The sequence below is a fragment of the Cordyceps javanica genome, chromosome 1, assembly GCF_051103115.1.
Source record: "Cordyceps javanica chromosome 1, complete sequence".
NCBI classification, from domain to species: domain Eukaryota; kingdom Fungi; phylum Ascomycota; class Sordariomycetes; order Hypocreales; family Cordycipitaceae; genus Cordyceps; species Cordyceps javanica.
This window is the reverse complement of record NC_139295.1, coordinates 2910346-2931668: the sequence shown is the minus strand read 5'-3', so window position 1 is coordinate 2931668 and position 21323 is coordinate 2910346. Positions and strand designations below refer to the sequence as shown.

Genomic DNA, 21323 nt, shown 5'->3' with positions numbered 1-21323 from the left:
TAAGCTTGTTATAATACCATGTATCTGTTCAATGCGTAGAACAAATCTTCTTCTTTCCCACTGGCTACCATTTTGTGCATTGTTTTGCTGGTGTCAATAGCAGACAAGGAGAGCATGCCATCAGGTCGCGCGGCCACTTAGTAAAGGGATGGAGTGAGCCGTGTTCCTACGGTATTACTCCCGCAATAAATAGGGATCATGTTACCATGGGCCATTAATATAAATAAAGATAGAAATGTATCCTTTTCGTTTTCTGAAACAGCCATAGAATCAAGCTTTACCAGACATGACCGAGTTTCCGGGCGGTATGTCAGGGATCGAAAAGTATGGATGTAAAGTGAACGAACTGGCAGTAAGCCAATATCAAAGACAGCAAAATTGAAACAGAAAGAAAATTGGTTTCAAAATAAGTACGTAGGCAGAAATGAACAACCATCGACATCTTCTAGCGGCATTGTAAACCAGTGATATCAGGTTTCAGGATGTTATAACAAACCCCGCCCACCGACAAAGACTTACTCGTTCAAGTGCATCGCAGTCGTGTCACTTTCTCTAGTCCAATGTATTCTCTCTCTCTCTCTCTCTCTCTCTCTCTCTCTCTTTGTGTGTTTGTTTGTGTGTGTGTGGCTGATGACTCGAGCAGATAATTGAGTTTTAAGAGAGCCCGCCAGGCCCAACAATGCCATGGATCTTCGTTTCCACCTTCGCGCCTTCAATCAGATGGAATTCTGACAAGTTTCTCTAGACCCTTGGCAGCCACTATACAGAGTTCTTGCTTAGAATTGTTATATCAACAGCATCTAGAGACTATTTCGCACCTCCTGTTGTTCTCATCATATGCTACGTCCGATGCCCGGCTATCAACGAGCAAGCGGCATCGTGGCTTGCGGAGGAAAATTCGTTGCTCTCGGACGCATGTGTAACTTCCTCAGCTTACCTTACTACCCGGCTGTCGGAGCAAAGCACTTCGATTTTAGAGTTCACAGTTACCCATTTGTTAAAATTGGTGCCATATGGCCTTGCCTTGCGTTTGGCCGTCACACATGTTATGAATGCCGGATGGGCCCTTTGCCTTTCGATCAGATGGGTCAAATAAAAGCACAAGAGTCATGGCTTCATTTCCGGGGAAACTTTTGAAAGTCACAATATATGTATCATCAGCTAGAGATAATAGTGTATAAAGGAGCGTGCCCCTTCTCTTTCATGTCAACGCTACACCCACTCGGCTTTGACTATCACTGTTTCCCATTTCCTCCTTCTCTAATACTATGTATTTCTCCATCATTTTGATCGCCTTGCTCTGGTCCAAGATAACTTCGGCTACAGTTGGTCTGGCATGGCAGTTTCCCAACTCTTCTCGGTTGAGAGCTGGCCTCAAGGACATCACATTCCCGTTTGACATGAGCAAAGCGCCGCACAAGGACGGCTTATACTTTGCACAGCAGTTCTTCTTCGAAGATTACAAGGAAAACGGCTACACTGGACTGCAACCGCGGCCAGATGATGGGGCCGGCAGCGTCATCCATGCTGTCTTCTCTAGCTTCATCGAAGGTACTACAACTACATCGTCTTCTTGCCATGACGGCGCAGACTTCGGCCCTGGTGTGAGTTGCGCCGTCGACTTTGCCGGCGATTATTCTCATAAGTATAACTGTGTCGTGGAGACTACAGATGGAGGCCTTACTTGGCGAGGTACAGTTGTCGACACTGTCACTGGAACGTCTTTCACAATAGGTGAATGGACTCTGCCAGAGAGAAAAACCAGTATCAGGCCATGGGGTAACGGATTTGTGGAGTACTACATGTATCCTCCAAGTTCGGTTGGAAATGAATCATGCGAGATTTTGCCTATGAATGGAATTTCATTTTTCTCGCCGTCTAGCAGCACTTGCGGTGCTAATCAGGGAACACTATCAGAGCCGTACGAATACGGTGTCTGCGAGGGCAAGTCTGCTTTTTCGACTCACAGCATTGTGGATGGTTTCTTTGTCGAGAGTGGCTTTTAAAGTTTTACTGGTATTTTCTTGAGAAGTAGGAGGGTTCAAATATGCCGCTTACCGGAACATCATTGGCAGAAACCTGAGTACAAATTCTTTCGGCCATCGGATGCTGAACCTTCCCGTGTCACGCAGACTTATCATCGACCGTGTATTCCGAGTCATACGGTGTAGTCTGGATGCTTGCTTTGGGCATATTGATTCCTAAATAAAATTCATCAGGTCGTTCCATTCCTAGACTCCTAATTGCGCGAACTTTTGTACATTCTTCCCTGGCTTCGACGTCACTGTTCGATGAACGTCTCATTTTCCAGCCAACCCTACTATGCGAGCGCCGTATCCAGTTAATCGCGACTTCAGTTTCTAAGTGCATCTTACTAGCCGAAGAATATCAGTGATAAAAAATTTGTATTTTCTCTATTTTGTCAATGGCCCAATTTCTTGCTCAAGTACTCCGTCAGTCCGTATACCAGTGAGCTGTTGCAATGGCGGTAAACGACGCTATACTCTTTACGGCACTAGCGTGCTTCTGCCTCCAGGCTGGATCTGAAATTTATCGGCGCGGTTGCAATCAAGTTAAACGACGACTTTTCATTCTTCTAACATTGACGCGCTGCTTGCATCTTCTTTGTTCCGACGCGCATCCTAGACGACAATATAGGGCAGCAGCGCATGGTATACTAGCGGCCAAGCTCTGCGAGCCGCCGTCGAGCAGATCGACGTTCTCCCTCCCTGCAGTGAGCTTCGACAAATCCGTCAACATGTCGGACCCTCATCGCGATGTCTCCCAATACAAGTACTCGGCCATGTCCAACCTGGTCCTCCAGGCGGACCGTCGTTTTGTCTCGCGACGAAATGATGAAGCCACTGGTGACCCAGAGTCTCTCGCGGGACGCTTGAGCATCCGCGACATGGGCGCGCGAGTCGCTCGTGACGAAGCCCCAAAGCAAAGGAAGCAGCCTGGACTGCCAGATATTCAGAGAGGAAGTATGAAAGAGGGCAGAGATGTTCTCCTGCGCGAACAGCAAAAACGTAGGAACGATAACGCCAACTCCCGAGGAAATGGCGTTCTCGGCGCAAACGAGCCCTTGGTTGAAGGCATCACCTACCGACCTCGCACCCTCGCGACACGCGCTACGTTTGACCTAATACTCACTCTAGTCGCCACTACACTCGGCGATGTACCACACGAAGTTGTTCAAAGCGCAGCCGATGCTGTTCTGGAATACTTAAAGGACGATGACCTGAAGGATCTCGATAGGAAAAAGGAAATTGATGATATCCTGGGCGCAACGCTGAATCCCAAGCAATTCAACGAATTGATAAATCTTGGCAAAAAAATCACAGACTACGATGCTCAAGACGACGATGAGGATGTTGCAATGGGCGATGGCACCGGCGACGCCGAAATTGACGAGCGTCAGGGTGTTGCTGTTGACTTCGATGATGAAGATGAAGACGAACTTGTTCAGGAGGTGCGCGATGAGTCATCTGATAGTGAAGATGAAGACGATAATGCAGACAAGGATGAAACACTGCCCACTGATGCTGAGGTCAAAGACGACGACGAAATGGTTCTTGATGACGGCCGATCCAGTAGCAAGACGCAGAAGATGGAGAAGGGTACTATTGCCGCCAGAGACATCGATGCTTTTTGGCTTCAAAGAGAAATTGGTGCTTTGTACCCCGACGCTCATGAACAGACCGATAAAACAAAGGAGGCACTTCGCATTCTCTCAGGAGAACCCGACGAGGCTGGTGGTGAAGAAAAGACCCTGAGAGAAATCGAAAATGATTTGATGGAACTCTTCGACTTCGAGCATCACGAGCTCGTTCAGAAGCTTGTTGGAAACAGGGAAAAGGTCTTTTGGCTTACCAAGCTGGCCCGAGCTGAGAGTTCCGAAGTTCGCGAGCAGGTCGAGCGTGAAATCACCTCTGAAGGGTTACAACACATTCTGAACGAGCTCTATGGCAAGACTGGCGGGGATGGGGAGCGCAGGGGTATGAAGATGGACATTGATGTTCCTGCTTCATTTACAGAGGTTCAGAAAAAGGAAGAGGATGCAGAGGGCCGTCTTATCGGCGGTCTTCAGCCACGGAAGCTCATTAACCTTGACAATCTGGTATTTGACCAAGGAAACCATTTGATGACAAACCCCAAGGTTCGACTGCCCGAAGGTTCTACTAAGCGCTCATTCAAGGGTTACGAGGAAATCCATGTGCCACCTCCGAAGAAGCGCAACGAGCCTGATGACATCCTGATTCCCATCACCGACATGCCAGAGTGGTCGCGAGGCCCTTTCGGCACAACCAAGTTCCTGAACAAGATCCAGTCCAAGTGTTTTCCCACGGCCTTTGGCGATGACGGCAACATGCTCATCTGTGCACCGACAGGTTCCGGCAAGACCAATGTTGCCATGTTAACGATTCTTCGTGAGATTGGAAAGAATAGAAATCCTGAGACAGGTGATATAGATCTTGACTCCTTCAAGATCGTCTACATTGCACCGCTCAAAGCACTTGTACAAGAACAAGTTGGCAACTTTGGCAAGCGTCTAGAACCGTATGGCATCCGAGTTGCAGAGTTGACTGGTGATCGTCAACTCACCAAGGCGCAAATTGCTGAGACTCAAATTATTGTCACTACCCCCGAGAAGTGGGATGTCATCACTCGGAAAGCAAATGATCTTTCCTACACGAATCTTGTGCGTCTCGTCATAATCGACGAAATTCACCTGCTTCATGACGATCGTGGTCCCGTCCTGGAAAGCATTGTCAGCAGAACTATACGCAAGACGGAGCAAACTGGCGAACCCGTTCGCCTGGTTGGTTTATCTGCTACGCTTCCCAACTACCGCGATGTCGCTAGCTTCTTGCGCGTCAACGTTGACTCTGGCCTCTTTCACTTTGACGGTTCCTTTCGACCCTGTCCCCTACGCCAAGAGTTTATCGGCGTAACCGACCGCAAGGCCATTAAGCAACTCAAAACAATGAACGACGTTACATATAACAAAGTTCTGGAACACGTCGGTCAAAACAGAAACCAGATGCTCATTTTCGTTCACTCGCGAAAAGAGACAGCCAAGACTGCTCGCTACATCAGAGACAAGGCTTTGGAGATGGAGACGATCAATCAAATTCTCCGTCACGATGCTGGCAGTCGTGAGGTTCTTCAGGAAGCTGCTAGTCAAGCCACAGACAAGGATCTGAAGGACATTTTGCCTCACGGTTTCGGTATCCACCATGCTGGGATGAACCGCATTGACAGAACTGATGTCGAAGATCTCTTTGCTCGCGGTGCCATCCAGGTCCTAGTCTGTACCGCCACTCTGGCTTGGGGTGTCAACTTGCCCGCCCATACCGTCATTATCAAAGGCACTCAGGTGTACTCTCCCGAAAAGGGTACCTGGGTTGAGCTCAGCCCCCAGGACGTGTTGCAGATGCTTGGCCGTGCAGGTCGACCTCAGTTCGACACATACGGTGAAGGCATTATTATCACCACGCAGACCGAGATCCAATACTACCTTTCTCTCCTCAACCAGCAACTTCCTATCGAAAGCCAGTTTGTCAGCAAACTGGTTGACAACCTCAACGCTGAAATTGTGTTGGGTAATGTGAGGACTCGTGATGAAGGCGTTGAGTGGCTCGGATACACATATCTCTTTGTTCGTATGCTGCGATCCCCCGGATTGTATCAAGTAGGGGCCGAGTACGAAGATGATGTTGCTCTCGAACAGAAGCGTGTAGATCTCATCCACGCTGCTGCCATGGTCCTGAAGAAGACAAACCTGGTTAAGTATGACGAAAAAACCGGACGTTTCCAGTCCACTGAGCTCGGCCGCATTGCTTCGCACTACTACATCACTGCCAACTCCATGGAAACTTACAACAATCTGATACAGCCTTCCATCACTACTATTGAGCTGTTCCGCGTCTTTTCTTTGTCTGCTGAATTCAAATACATTCCAGTTCGACAGGATGAGAAGCTAGAGCTTGCAAAGCTTCTTGGACGTGTGCCGATTCCTGTTAAGGAAAGCATCGAGGAACCTCATTGCAAAATTAATGTCCTCCTTCAAGCATACATTTCGCGTCTTTCGCTTGATGGTCTTGCGCTCATGGCCGACATGGTCTACATTACCCAGAGTGCTGGTCGTATTCTTAGAGCTGTCTTTGAGATTGCTCTCAAGAAGGGCTGGGCCTCCGTCGCGAAAACTGCTCTTGACCTTTGTAAGATGGCCGAGAAGCGAATGTGGCCTACCATGACCCCTCTTCGACAATTCCCAACCTGCCCGCGTGATGTTGTTCAGAAGGCTGAGCGTATCGATGTTGCCTGGGATAATTACTTTGATCTCGACCCACCCCGAATGGGTGAGCTTCTCGGAATGCCCCGCGCCGGCCGTACTGTTTGCAACTTTGTTGCCAGGTTTCCCCGCGTCGATGTTCAAGCTCAGGTTCAGCCGATGACCAGGTCAATGCTTAAGGTTGAACTAGCAATCACTCCCAACTTTGAATGGGATGATGCTGTGCACGGCGGTGCGGAGAACTTCTGGATTTTCGTCGAGGACTGTGACGGTGAGGATATCCTATTCCACGATACCTTTCTACTGCGCAAGGACTACGCCATCTCCGAGTCGAGTGAGCACATTGTCGACTTTACTGTTCCGATCACCGACCCGATGCCTCCCAACTACTTCATTTCCGTTGTGTCTGATAGATGGATGCACTCTGAAACGCGTATTCCTGTATCTTTCCAGAAACTTATCCTCCCTGAAAAGTTCCCCCCTCACACGGAGCTCCTAGAGCTCCAACCCTTGCCCGTCTCTGCGCTGAAGACTGCAAGCTACATCAAGTTGTATCCTGAGTGGACCCAGTTCAATAAGATCCAGACGCAGGTCTTCAACTCATTGTACAAGACGGATCAAAACGTCTTTGTTGGTGCTCCAACTGGCAGCGGCAAGACTGTCTGCGCAGAGTTTTCCCTGCTTCGCCATTGGGCTCAAGAAAATTCTGGCAGAGCTGTTTACATTGCACCCTTCCAAGAGCTTGTTGATGCTCGTTTGCAAGACTGGCGCAAGCGGCTTGGCCACTTGGCTGGCGGCAAAGAAATTGTCAAACTCACTGGTGAGACAGCAACTGATCTGAAGATGCTCGAACAGGGTGACTTGATCCTTGCCACGCCCACTCAGTGGGATGTATTATCACGCCAGTGGAAGCGTCGCAAGAATGTGCAGAACGTACAACTATTCATTGCGGATGATGTCCACCTTTTAGGTGGCTCTCAGGGTTATGTTTACGAGATAATTGTGTCTCGTATGCACTACATAAGAACTCAGACCGAGTTGCCACTCCGAATTGTTGCTCTGAGCGTCTCTCTTGCCAATGCTCGTGATATTGGCGAATGGATCGACGCGAAGAAACACGATATCTACAATTTTAGCCCCCACGTCCGACCTGTGCCCTTGGAACTGCACATCCAGTCCTTTTCGAATCCTCACTTCCCTTCGCTTATGCTTGCCATGGCTAAGCCTACATACAATGCCATCACACAAATGTCGGCAGACAAACCCGCCATGGTCTTCGTTCCCAACAGAAAGCAGACAAGGAGCACGGCCCGTGATTTGTTAGCTGCCTGTGTCACAGACGAAGATGAGGACAGATTCCTCCATGTTGACGCTGAACAAATGAAGCCTCTTCTCGATCGCATTCATGAAGAGGCGCTGGCAGAGGCGCTATCCCATGGTATCGGTTACTACCACGAGGCACTTAGTCAAAGTGACAAGCGTATTGTGAAACATTTATTCGACAACGGGGCGATTCAAGTTCTGGTCGCTTCTCGCGAGGTATGCTGGGAGCTGACAAGCGTCGCCCATCTTGTTATTGTCATGGGCACACAATATTTCGAAGGACGCGAGCACCGATATGTCGACTATCCCCTCAGCGAAGTACTGCAGATGTTCGGCAAGGCTCTGCGACCCTCCAAGGACGGTCGCGGTCGCGGAGTCCTCATGCTTCCACAGGTCAAACGCGATTATTACAAGAAGTTCCTCGGTGAGGCTCTCCCTGTAGAGTCGCACCTGCACAACTACCTTCATGACGCCTTTGTCACAGAGATCAGCACCAAGATGATCGAGTCCGGTGAAGATGCGATCAACTGGACGACTTTTACCTACTTTTACCGTCGTCTGCTGGCTAATCCCAGCTATTATGGTCTCACCAGCACCACTCATGAGGGCCTTAGCAACTACATGTCAGATCTTGTAGAGACGACCCTACGCGAACTTGATGAGTCGAAGATTATCGATTTCGACGACGAGGATGGCTCTGTAGCGCCGCAAAATGCTGCTATGATTGGCGCGTACTATAACATCTCATACATCACGATGCAGACATTTCTACTGTCTTTGTCGGCGCGTACGAAGCTCAAAGGCATCCTCGAGATTGTTACTTCGGCCACGGAGTTTGAGTCTATTCAAGTTCGCCGTCACGAGGATGGCTTGCTACGTCGTATATATGACCGCATTCCTGTCAAGATGGCTCAGCCTACTTTTGATACTCCTCATTTCAAGGCATTTGTTCTCCTCCAGGCTCACTTTTCAAGAATGCAGCTACCCATTGATCTGGCCAAAGACCAAGAGATTATACTATCTCGCGTGCTCAGTTTACTTAGCGCCATCGTGGACATTCTGTCGTCTGACGGCCATCTGAATACCATGAATGCAATGGAAATGTCACAGATGGTTGTACAAGCCATGTGGGATCGTGACAGCCCTCTGAAGCAGATCCCTCACTTTGGACCCGACGTTGTCAAGGTTGCCAACGACTTCGGTATCAAGGATATCTTTGACTTCATGGAAGCCATGAACCCCGAAGAAAATGCCGACTACAAGAACCTCGTCAAGCGTCTTGGCTTGTCTCAGAAGCAGCTTGGCGAGGCCGCCAATTTTACCAACGATAACTATCCCGACCTAGAGCTAGAGCATGAGATCCTGGAGGAGGACGAGATCCGGGCTGGTGAGCCTGCGTACCTCAATATCAAGATTGCTCGTAACCTGGAGGAGGAAGATGGCGAGTACGATTCGACGGTGCACGCACCATTTTATCCCACAAAGAAGATGGAGAATTGGTGGCTGGTAGTCGGCGACGACAAGACAAACAGCCTACTTGCGATCAAGCGAGTCACCATTGGTCGCGAGCTGAATGTGCGTCTCGAATACACGGTGCCCACAGCCGGCAATCATGATTTGAAGTTGCTTCTCATGAGCGATAGCTACGTCGGGGTAGACCAGGAACGACAGTTTTCTGTTACTGCTGCAGAGGGTATGGACGTTGACTCTGACGAGGAAGAAGATGACGAGTAAAGAGCTGAAATATATCGGAAATGTACATTACAGTAAGCTATGCGGTGGAGAATTATGCAATAGTCGGTTTTCTGGTAGTCATTTTAAAATCATTGTCTTTTTGGCGCAATTGTGAGCGCTCAAGTCCTCCACAATGGTCTCGTCGCCAAACCTCCACAGGCCAGTATCGTGGGCCTCTGGCCGAGGGTGCTATTTGTCGATATTGCCAACATCAACTCGATGGATCGTGTTCTGGAATAATTATTCTTCATCCCCTGTACCCACAGCTAAGGCAGACTAGTATTTTGGGGCTGCGCATGGCTAAAGCGCCCCCTTGACTCTTATCCTCACCAACCTCTCGGTCTCGGTCACCTTCCACATATAGCGTCACGTGATGGGTATGCTGTGACGTGAGAGGTGCTCGTCCTGACTATCCCATCCGCCCAGCCAGAGCGGTCGTTACCTTGCTTCTGACTACCCACATCATAACACAACAAGGGTGAGGCTGCAAGTTTGCAAAGCGCGCATTCCATCACGCACAACCTCTCCAACATCGCGCAACACGCTTTGCGACTGCCATTGGATCCCGTCACACGCGCTCCCTCACGCGTCGGATCTCTTTATCCAGTCTCTGCACGCACCCCGGTCAAAGCTTCGTTGCTACTGACCTCACCTAAACCCCCATCGCGATTTATTATCCTGTTGTCGCGATTAGTGTCAGATCTTTGTCAATTGCATATCCCGACACAGTCATCTCAACAATGGCCGATACTGCGTCCACCGTCCCTGAGGTCGCTGCGCCGGCCGCCACCGAGCAAACGGCCGCTACCGAGCCTATTGCTACGCCAGCTGGTGGCGAAGCCACTGACGAGGTCAAGACCACCGTCGATGCACCCAAGGATGACGCTGAGAAAGTAGAAGGTAGGTTTGGTAACCATACTGCGGACGGATGCGCATCCTGTCGCGAGAGGATGACACCAGCGAGCCGTCAGCACCAGCTTGTCGCTCATTGGACGCACCGCCACCCTCAACGCATGCTAACATCACTCCATAGATGCGACCAAGACAGAGGATGTTGCCGCCACCGAGGGTGACGCTGAAGTGAAGGAGGCGGCTGAGGCTGCACCCGCCGTCTCTGCGACCGAGACGCCCAATTCGAAGAAGAACAATCGCCGCAAGTCTGTTGGCGGAGGACTGAGCAGGAAGGGCTCTAAAGCTCGCCTCACGCATACCGATGCTAAGCCTGGCGACCACTTCCTTATGAAGCTCAAGGGGTTTCCCCCATGGCCTGTCATTATTTGCGATGAAGGCATGCTGCCCCCGGCTCTGACTAGTTCCCGCCCCGTCTCCGCGGCCAAGGCCGACGGCACTTATTCTGACGCGTACGCGGACGGCGGCAAGAGAGTCCAAGACAGGACATTCCCTGTCATGTATCTCTATACGAATGAATTGTAAGTAGCTCTCGCGAGGCCGCCAAGGCAGTCATGTCCTAACAGGTACAGTGGCTGGGCTGGCAATACCACCCTGACCGAGCTTACGGCGGAGAAAGCCAGCAATTCCATCAACGACAAGATGCGCAAGGATCTGCGTGCTGCTTTCGAGCTTGCCGTGGAGCAGCACCCAGTCGAACATTACAAGAAGGTTCTCGCCGCCTTTGAAGAGGAGCTGCTTTTGCAACAACAAGCGCTCGAAGAGGCCGAGGCAGCCAGAAAGGAAGCTGCTGCGACCCCCAAAAGGAGCAAGAAGAGCAAGAAGGCTGAAGACGATGATGTCGATATGGCTGATGTTGACTCGGCCAAGCCCAAGTCGAAGAAACGCAAGGCCGAAGAAGAGACTAGCGTACGTACCCATCTGCCTCGAAGAGTTTTTTTCTAACTACCTCTAGACCCCTCAGCGCTCTGATTCCGTTAAAAAGCCCAAGATCAAGCTTAACACGTCTTCGACACCCAAGGCCAACGGGACCCCAAGCAAGAAAGCCGAGTCTGCCACCAAGCCGAAATCTGACAAGAAAGCGAAGGATGCCAAGAAGCCAAAGGAGCCCAAGATGACTCCGGAAGAGAAGCGCGAGCGCAAGCAGGTGCGTAAGGTGCTACTGCGAATGAGTACGTGCTAATTTGTTTTCGCAGAGAGAGGTCTTCTTCCTCCGTCACAAACTTCAAAAGGGTCTTCTCTCCAAGGATACGCCCCCCGTAGAGGCCGAAATGAAGGGCATGTCGGATTATCTGACTGCCCTTGAGACATTTACGGATCTGGAAGCCTCGATTATCCGCGAAACCAAGATCAACAAGGTCCTCAAGGCTATCCTCAAGATGGACAGCATTCCTCGCGAAGAGGAGTTTAGCTTTAAGAAGAGATCCCAAGGCCTTTTGGACAAGTGGAACAAACTTCTCGCCAGCGCCGCCGCTGCTGCCCCGGCCGGTAACACTAATGGTATCAACGGCTCTGAGGAGAAGAAAGGTACTAATGGCACGAACGATGGCACCACTGAGGGAAAGGCTTCGTCGGAAAAGCCTGCCGAGGAAAAGGCTGAAACTGAGTCTTCCGAGCCTGTCAAGGCTGAGGAAAAGGACTCTGAGGCAGTACGCGATTCCGTTTGATAATCTGGAGCAATTCTGACATTTTATAGGTAGCAGCAGCTGCTGAGTAAACGATGAATGGGGATCTAGCCCGTTAAAAGTTGCGATTTCCTTTGTACTTCGGCGCACAAGCAGAGTTCTTGGCTTAAGTTGCTATTTCTTGATTTCCTTGCGTTTTAGTTACGGGTTTATGGGGTTGGCGGGTTCGATGTATGATATATCAAATAGGAGCTCTTTATTTCGGTATTGAAGCAACCCTCAGAAATGCGGCGCGAGCGTGAAGCTGAGGCTTAGTGATCAATGGGGGAAAAAGTTGTGAGAGCTCATCGGCTAAAAAGTGGTGAGGGTAGCGTTGTGGAAACGGATGATTGCTGTGGCTGGGTGAGACCATTTACCTGACAGCTACGCTTTGGTCTATACTGATGGACATTTTGTAACTACTTTTCTTCTTGGCTTGTCTGTGGATATTGGTAGAAACTGATATAACTACAATTATGAATTAGAATTCTCATAGCATGCTGTATTCTGTGATATCCCCATCAGTTCAGGGTAGCTACCGTGTGAGCACAGTGTGGGGCACCGTCACCCCTTTGAACGCGACTTCCAGTCGCGTGTTTGCAGCACCTCTGTGTTAAGACAGGTATTGGCAAGTCAGGCATAATGGCCGTGGAAGACGACAAGACGAATGGCACATTCAACCAAGAGGACCATCAGGTACCTGGGGATCCCGATCTGGGCTAATCAGCTCTGTACACCCGCAATGCAGCCCATGCTAACCAGTTCTCCTAGGTGGCCTACATATTCGGCGCTACAGACAGCGCGGCAACCCGGCCGTCAAAACGGCGGCGCGTCTCCAAAAAGGGCACAAAAAGCAATCGATCAAACGATGGCTCATCGTTGTCTGCACTCGGCTCTTCGCTATTCGTACCACTGCTGAATGGCGCCGAGAGTGCTGCGTGCGTCCATGAGAGATATCGCCTGTACGAAGAGAGCTGGGCCAAAGTGAACAATCGCATAGAGGTATGTCTTTGACGGCGTGAATACGATTTGGGTTCGATAAACAGCCTTTTATTGTGAACACGAAATGGGCTCACCATGCTTCTCAGCGTATCTTGCGAGACTCGAATTCAGCCACGCTGGAGCAAGTATCGTCATTTGTGCGGCAGGCAGAGGCTGATTGGTAAGAAGAATATGCATTTCCCGGCATTTTTCGTTTTGTTTGATCCAAGTCTTGAGCGTCACTCTCTCGGAGTATGTCGTAGTATTCTCTGCGGCTCCTGCCAGCACAGGCTAGGCGAGAAGTACCGCATGTAGCTAACCGCTTTATTGGGCAGCTTTGACAAAATACCCACGGCGTTTATTGTGACGGGAACAAATATTGCGTCACAAGACCTGCTGTTCGAACAGTTGTCGGAAACGTTGCAGTCAGGCTCCGGCCGCTTCGTAAGGCTGCGATCGACAGAGGCTGGGTCTCTGAAGGCTGTGCTGAAACGTATCATTCGCACAGGGACCTCCAAAGCTACAGGTGATGAGGAAGATACAGAAACAGAAGAGAAGGAAGCAGATGTATGTAGTCTACCATTTGTGATCCTGGACTTGGCTGACTGGACAGGGTAAACGATATCTCGACTACGACTTGGAGGCATTGTATGCCTACGTCCAGACACAGAACTGCGATCGAATTTTCGTTGCATTTCAGGACAGCGAAGGCTTCGAAAGTAGCCTGCTATCGGACCTAATTACTCTTCTGAGGTGCGAAGGCCGGTGACCTCTCCGTGTGCATCACTGACAGCAGCAGCTCGTGGCGTCCACGCATCCCGTTTACTCTACTCTTTGGCGTTGCCACGTCAGTGGAACTGCTCCAAGCCCGACTGCTAAAATCGGCTTGTCGTATGATTTATGGTGGGCAGTTTGACGATGTGCAGACGGACACAATCTTGGAATCAGTATTCAAAGGCGCGGTGGCCGCGAGTGATGTCCCGCTCCGGCTAGGAGCTCCCTTGCTGCGATGGATGCTAGATCGCCAACGTGACCAAGTGGCTGGCATTCAATCATTTATCAGCTCCCTCAAGGTGAGACTTTCCTATCCTACGCAAACCTCATCAGCTAATACCTTGTCCAGTACGCGTATATGTGTCACTTTTTTGCCAATCCGCTCAGCGTACTGGCGCATTCGGGGGCTGAAAATGGCGAGCTGATCCAGCCAGAACATCTAGAAGCCATACGCAATACACCCTCTTTCCGCAAACACGTAGAGGCGGCCATTGAATCTGGAAGTGCCGAGAACCTGCAGCTCGCCCGGTCGCTATTGGAGGATGACGCCGCTCTAAGAGAGCGAGTGGATGCTAGTATTCTGAAGCGCGGGGCGTGGATGGACGAGCGATTACGGAGCCTGCTTTTGCTGGAGGCTGCTGGTGCACAACACGGCGCGTTTTCAAGAGCTTATGTGGAGGCCATGGGCGAGGGCGTGGCCATGTCAGAGCACTCGAACATGGTGGCGAGCGTGAGGCGCATGGGCATGAATCAGCTGGCAGTGACAATGGAGAAATTCGTCTCGTTGCTGCGCGATGGCGAGCCGGGCTTGGCCCTAGGCCCCTACAGAGAGCAAGATGGAGAGCAGATGTTGGATCAACTGGAGACGCAGCTCACGGCGCTGCGGGCACTGATTAGCCGGGCCGAAGCTGAGGGCGTCAGCGTGCGCAGCCGGTACAGTGGACAGAGCAAGGTGGCGCGAACGACGGTGATTGCGCAGCGGGTTCAGCTGAGCCACCACTCGGCGACACTCAATGATGAAGACAGGCAGTTTACAGACATCATCGATGCGGTGACGGGGCTGCTGGCGACACGCAACGACGAGACGACGCCGAGCGGCATGTTCCTGTCGGAGAGCTGGCTGTATGACGCGCGGGCACCGTCCAAGGACGTGTTTGTGCCGCGGCCGCGGGTAGTCTTTGAGCGTAGCCTGACACGTCCGCATGATTATCTAGCGTGCGAGTGTTGCAAGCCGGACCATGAGGGCCTCCAGGCGACGTTGCCGGCAACGGCGATCCTGTACCAGATGTATCTGGAGACGGGCAACCTAATCAACGTAGCGGACATGTGGTCTTCGTTTTACACGCTGGTCAGCGAGCAAAGCGGGCGGGTCGAGAATGAAAGCATGGAAGAGGAGGGAGACGAGGAGAGGGAGAGGGAAGCGCTGGTCATGTTCTACAGAGGCCTGGCAGAGCTGCGCGCGCTGGGCTACGTCAAGAGCAGCAAGAAGAAGATGGACCACATAGCCAAGGTCAAGTGGCTGTGATGGGATACAATGGGGATGGGATATGGCATCCATCAAAGCGGCATAGACGGGACGACGGCATGTTATCGGACTGGGCGGAGTCAATATATGTATATATATAATTACTTATTATTGTCTTTATACTTTCTACTCATTGCGCGGGTTTGCGGGTATATGATGAACGGACACGGACATGTCACCACGAGCACCCCCGCAGGCTGGTAGATTGACGGTGAGGCTGGCGAGCTGACTGGGGCAGGAGGAGAATGACGAAGAAGAGCAGCAGGAAAGGAAGAGGAAGAAGGAGAGGAAGAGGAGGAGGAGGAGGAGGAGGAGGAAACCAACTGAATACTATGTACAAATGGAGAGAGGACCGTACTTACTGGTACAGTTGAGGCGCTGCGTCTAGCGTCATGCTTGTCTCTGGAGGCAGCAGCCCAACGAAGCATTCTCATAGGCGGACTTGGTAACGAGCAGCTGAAGCCCGTGGGCAGGCGGCGGGGCATGTCCATGCGCGGTTGGGCAAAAGGGTGATCGAAGGAGTGCGGTGGAACATGGACCAGGTTTCCTGCTTGGCTGGCTGCTGGATGTGAGTCGGTTTTTTTTTCTCGCTGTGGCGTTATCAGCTGGGGCTGCTGGGCTTCTTTTCCTTCTTCTTTCGGGAGGAGTAAGTCCTGAGTAGTACTCAGTAGGAGTAGGGGGAGGGGGGGGCATCATCGCGTGGTTTTTGCCCGGGGGGGGGGGGGAGGGGTGTGAGTGAGTGAGTGAGTTGTAAGTGGAGGTAGACTGGGGCGTCGGCGGCCGAAAATGAAAATGCTGGCTGAACAGGGAAAGGAGGGGGAGGGTTTAGGAAAAAAAAAAGGAAATAAATGAGAGACAAACGGCTCGGAGCAGCTATCCCATTTTGGCAATTGGTCCTTGAGCGAACCTTGAGCATCAATATCAATTACAGTGCCGCATCGGCGTAGTTTTATGGACAAAAGCGCAGACAAGAAGATGACTAGTATGCGGTGCAGGGCTGTGGTGTAGAGTTGACGAATAAGGAATAGCGAGAAAAAGAGAAAAAGAGAGAGAGAGCGAGAGAGAGAGAAGGAGAAACAAAAAAGGATGAGTGTAGGAGGCCGCCTGTAAGTGAACTTTAGGATATGCCGGTTGTGTAAGTGGCTGCGACATGCGATTGGAGGAGAGACAAAGATTGTGTGTGTGGAAAAAAGAGGAAAATGAACAAAAAATAACAAAAACGGTCAAATCCATCACATCACATGGGCGCACGTTGTGCATCACAATCCCCTCTGCTGCTTCCGACCAAGGGGAGGCTGTTCCGTGCCGTTTTCATGTTGTGGGTGCGTGTGTGTGTCAGTGAATGAAGGCGCGCGCGCGCGTACTGGTAAGTAGTGTGCGTGTGCGTGTCCAAACATGCAACCATCTTTTCTCAATGCTTCATCTGTTACCTGTGGCTTGCAGCCCTGGCGCGTGGTGGCGGTCGTCGACGTCGTCGTCGTCGTTGTCGTTGTCGGGGGGTTCGGTGGGATTTTCCGTTTTTTTGGGGGAGTTTTCAGCAACAAAAAGAAAAAAGTAAAATGAGACTGAGACATTTTGACACAATGAGGGCCAAAAATAGAGCCCCAATGCAGAGAGGGGGGGAGGAGGAGAGACAAAATTGACAGTGATGGGGTTATTTGTTCTGAACTTAAAAAAAATCGAGAAGAAGTAACAAAAAGCAAAAAAAAAAAAGAGAGAGGGAGAGAGAGAGATGAAAAGCGTACTGGGTATGCGGCGAGATGGAGATGAGGTGAATGACAAGCTGAATCGGGAAACTCGGCAGAGTACTTAATCTGTACTCAGTACGAGCGAGGGTACGGAGTACATGAGAAAGAGAGAGAGGGAGATTGATATTGGATGGAGCTCGGAACCCATCCGCCTCTGGTTCCTGAAGAGGGGAGAGGGGGGATCGCGAAATGAAGAGATGCCGCATCAAGAAGTTGGGCCGTGCCGTTGTGAAAGTGGCTCCGGTTCATCAAGCGCAATGGCAGGGGATCTAGCAAGAGAGAGAGACAGACAGAGAGACAGAGAGCTGTTTTATTTCTTCTCCTTGTTTCTTTCTTTCAGCGTTTTGCCATTGTATTCGCGGCCCTTGTCGCCAGATGTATTTATAACAGAAACATGCATGGTCGTTTTTAATTTATTTTCCCCCCTCTTTTCCCATGCTCTAGCAGCCTCCAAGGGTTCATAACAAGTGCTGAGTGAAAAGCCAAAAAGCCAAGCATGGGGCTTTTTACTGGCATCTTCTTTGGAAGAGCTGAGGGCCCAGTGCCGATGACCGGGAGCGGGTGAGTGAGCAAGGGCAAGGGTCCTGGCTTGTGGTGCCCCCCCACCCCTTGCCCAAGTAACAAAGGGAGATGGTACGATGTTGCTGATGATGATGATATCATAGACCAATGGCCGGCTTTTTTTTTCTCTATTTCCCCTCTTGGTTTTTATCGGCACGGAGTAGCCCAGTACCGGTACTTGCCAACCTGGGGTTCATGCTTCTTGGGAGTCGACAAGGGTCTTTCTTTTATTTTTCTTCTTTCTTTCTTGTGAGAAGAATGACAAGAACAAGGACAGAAAAGAAAAAAGGAAAAAAAAAAGTTTAAATGCAAACACTATATCAGTTACAAATACCAGAAAAGGCCGTGAGCGCGCGAGGCCGCATCCAATGAGGGCGCCAATGCTGTTGGTTTCAGTAATGCTCCCCACATTCCAACCGCCGGAGCTAGAAGCGAGTTCACCAATGAGGGGGCTGAAGACGGACAGACAAGAGAGACGGGCGTGATGGAAAAAGGGCAGTAAGAGAGAGAGAGAAGAGATGTGAGGGGGTGGGCTTTTTTTTTTTTTTTTTTTTTTTTTTCATTTCTTTTGGTCAATAGCGGTTTGCGTTGGCATTTCTCTTCTTTTACTTTGGTTGCTCTGACCGCAATCATCACAAGGTCCAACGGCTGCCAACGGCAAAGCGTGTGGCTTATTGTTACCTGGTCATTGTTGCTGCTGCTGCTGCTGCTGCATGCACTTTTGTAAAAAAACAAAAAAAAAAAAAATCTAGATGGCCCTACACAGATGAATAAGCTGAGCCCTGCCTTAGGTATTACCTTGCCTACCTACGTGGCAGGGCTAGCTTTGGAGCCATGTTGTCACGAGGACTGTTTTCATGCAGATGTGAAAAGACGAAAAAAGACGTAAAAAGAAGAAGAGGAAAAAAAAAGAACAATGGGAGTATTTTCCCTCGCTTGTATGCAAGGGGTGCATGAGAGAGAGAGAGAGAGAAAAAAGAAAAAGAAAAAAAGACAAATGAAAGCATCAAGATGCACAGGGCGGACAGACGGTCAAACAATGGACAAGTCATCTTGAACAAGAAAAAAAAAAAAGGACGCAGAAGCATGTCACCTGTGTCTTGGAGCTGCACAACTACATGATGTGCATGCACATCACACATCGCATTTCCTCTTACGAAGCCCAATTATTTTATTCCATCTACATCCGTCCTCTGCATGTTATCAATGTAAGTACCGAGTACACCAAAAGGGCAAAGGAACGGAAAAGGCTCAAGGTCGGCATTAATCATGCGCAGCGCGAATCCTCATGCTTGTCTCCCTCTCTTATCCCTCCCCACCCCATACCAACCCCCCTCCCCCTCCCGCCCAACGCTATCGTGTTTCCCGAGTTTCGGAGTACATCCGTGCCTTGTCGGATCGCATAAACACGTCTCCTCCTTTTTTTTTTTTTTTTTTTTTTTAATTCTCCGTCGTGTTGAAAGAAACGAAACGAAAACAGCTCCTTGTTCGATTTTGGTGGGATATGTGTGGACTTGTTGGGCATAAAGATGCAAGTAAAAATCAAATAAAAGCAAAAATTATAATAATAATTTTAAAAAAGTTCATTCGTAAAAAGACTCGCGTCTTCCGCCGCCGCCGTCCTGCCCCCCAAGTTACGTTGTATGTGCGTTCAGAGTGAGAGATAGAGAGCGAGAGAGAGAGAGTGGCACCTCCTCAGGCTCCAAATGTCTCACTACCTGTCTGCGTCCGTCGCAAAGGAAAAAAGACGAGCCGCCAGCACAGCCAGCCCTAGCTTAGTAGGCTGGGCCAATGTCGTAATAGCGGCTTTTTTTTTTGAAGAAACAGGCGGCGATTCTCTCGCACCCCCCGCAAGCGGCGGCGGACGGGCCAGCCACTAACTTGACTCACTGGTTTAGCAAAACAAAAAGACCTCGGTATCGCAAGAGCGAGAGAGTGAGGGACAACGGCCGAAGTTTGAAGAGTAAAAGGAAATGAAGAAGCCCGATATAACGTGTTTGATCTAGAAACACGGGCAAGGGTTGTGCTTTGAGTCTAGCTCCCCTTTGTTCTTTTTTTTTTCTTTCAAACAAATGAGAATTGTTCGTGTTGTTACAGAGCAAAATAAAAACGGCTCATTTTCTTAAAAAAACCAATAAAGCTCCCTTTCATTTCTCTGGTTCTGAAATTGCTCTCAACTCACTCGACAGCTCGTTAACAATGGTGCGTGCGTGCGTGCGTGCGACAAGACGATTACCAAACGACGACCTGGATCCTCTCGCCGGCACAGAATGCCGCCGTGGACCGGGGAGGGGGGCAAAAAGAAGGAACAAGGCAAAAGGAGGTCACCGGCGCGCGCGCGGGGCGGATGACCGGGGATTGAGACAAGAGAAAGTTTGTGCTCACTAGTTTCACTCGGAGCCGGTGCGCCGGGCCTCGCCGGTTTCTGCGCCCAGCGCCAGTACGGACTAGACGAGGAGACGATGACCAACTTTTTTTTTTTGTCTGGTCTGGGTTGGTGTTTAACAAGTCGCATGTCTGTCTTTTTTTTCTGCGTCACTGTAGTTGTGTATAGTATACTAAGTAGTGAAGCCTCCCCGCGGGGTATGTCTCTTTTTTCATTTTTTTTATATCTCCGAAAAGTCAAAAGAAAATAAAAAGGAAGCAAAATGTCCTACAACGACATCTTGTTGCCTCAGACTCGAAGAGTGTCTTTGCCGCCTCAATGTACCGTGTGACGCTGTCAATCACACAGCCTGTCATGCGGCCCGGGCTGTCTGTCTACTTGAATCATGGGCGGCGGCGCGCGTGTGTTGCAGGGCCTACGGGGGATCGGGGGACAAGGAGCTAAAAGTAACCCAGTAATGAGGAAGAAAAGAGAAGAAGAACAAAGGGGAGACACAGTTGGGCTGCGCAAATCTGCACACAGTGACACATACACACCCCTTTGGACAAGGAGGGTGTGGTGGTAGGACAACGGCCGGCGTATCGTGTGCACTTTACGGCTTCCAGCCGAAGGAGAACAATGGACAGGGGTGATTATATTGAGTCTTGGCGTGCATGAGAGCGAGCGAGCAAAAGAAAGAGACAGAGAGACACAGGCAGAGGAAGAAGAATGAAAGAGAAGCACGCTCGGCTGGCTACTGGTTGCTGCTCACGGCCATGACAAGCAAAAACAGCGTGGCTGCTTTCGAAAGAAAAAAAAAAAAACAGGCCAACGTGATATGAGACAAAGAGCAAGTGTGTGATGTGTTGAGTTATTAGGGTCCCCCCCTCTCTTAAAAATCCCCCCTACCCCCTGTCTGCCCGGCTAATGACCATGTGGCTGCCCACGCTGCGGATATTGCATGTAAGATTGCAAAAGTAGCAAAAAAGTAAAAAAAAAAAAAAAAAAAAGAAAAGGTGCAGGGCGCCTCGTAGATGGGTTACCAAGTTGGGAGGAACACACTCACACACACAAAAGGACGGGGTAGATTCGACTAGGGGGGCATTGGGGGGAAGGCGACGGGCAGGCGGTATCGAGCAAGAGCCCGTGCCCGGTAACAAAAAGAGACATTTCAATGCATCGGTGATGCTACCAGTAGGGATTTGGGTAGGGAAAAGGTTTGGAGGAGAGGGGGTTTTTACTGGTAACGCCCAAAACCCTAGCTGGGCTTGAGACCGAGACAGTGTTTTTTTTTATTTTGGAAAAGATGCCAGTCGAGTCACTACCTCGCATGCTCGCACACCTCGCAGTTTAGTCTTTATGGTTTCGGTGAGTTGTCAGTGTTTTTTCTCTTTCTGAATAAGCACTGGGAAACTCGGAGAAACCCTTTTGCTATCAGTTT

General features: G+C 50.2%; 4 protein-coding genes across 4 annotated transcripts; all 4 read left to right on the top strand.

Annotated features, from left to right (window-relative positions):
* Nucleotides 1–1268: 1268 nt before the first annotated feature.
* V2A60_000886 (uncharacterized protein) lies at nt 1269–2006 on the top strand (the record flags this gene model as incomplete). Its single annotated transcript, XM_083252252.1, has 2 exons — nt 1269–1551; nt 1918–2006. 2 exons carry the CDS (start codon nt 1269–1271, stop codon nt 2004–2006), a joined length of 372 nt encoding a protein of 123 aa, XP_083108378.1.
* Nucleotides 2007–2758: 752 nt separating this feature from the next.
* On the top strand, nt 2759–9355 carry V2A60_000885 (ATP-dependent RNA helicase BRR2; the record flags this gene model as incomplete). The annotated part of the gene is made up of 1 exon (XM_083252251.1): nt 2759–9355. One exon carries the CDS (start codon nt 2759–2761, stop codon nt 9353–9355), a length of 6597 nt encoding a protein of 2198 aa, XP_083108377.1.
* A 740-nt stretch (nt 9356–10095) lies between these two features.
* Nucleotides 10096–11981, top strand: V2A60_000884 (uncharacterized protein; the record flags this gene model as incomplete). Its single annotated transcript, XM_083252250.1, has 6 exons — nt 10096–10255; nt 10389–10785; nt 10837–11173; nt 11220–11411; nt 11461–11913; nt 11961–11981. The coding sequence occupies 6 exons, from the start codon at nt 10096–10098 to the stop codon at nt 11979–11981; spliced, it is 1560 nt and encodes a 519-aa protein (XP_083108376.1).
* A 589-nt stretch (nt 11982–12570) lies between these two features.
* Nucleotides 12571–15208, top strand: V2A60_000883 (origin recognition complex subunit 3 N-terminus-domain-containing protein; the record flags this gene model as incomplete). The annotated part of the gene is made up of 7 exons (XM_083252249.1): nt 12571–12624; nt 12700–12930; nt 13017–13090; nt 13245–13476; nt 13523–13662; nt 13709–13982; nt 14033–15208. The coding sequence occupies 7 exons, from the start codon at nt 12571–12573 to the stop codon at nt 15206–15208; spliced, it is 2181 nt and encodes a 726-aa protein (XP_083108375.1).
* Between the last annotated feature and the right edge of the window lie 6115 nt (nt 15209–21323).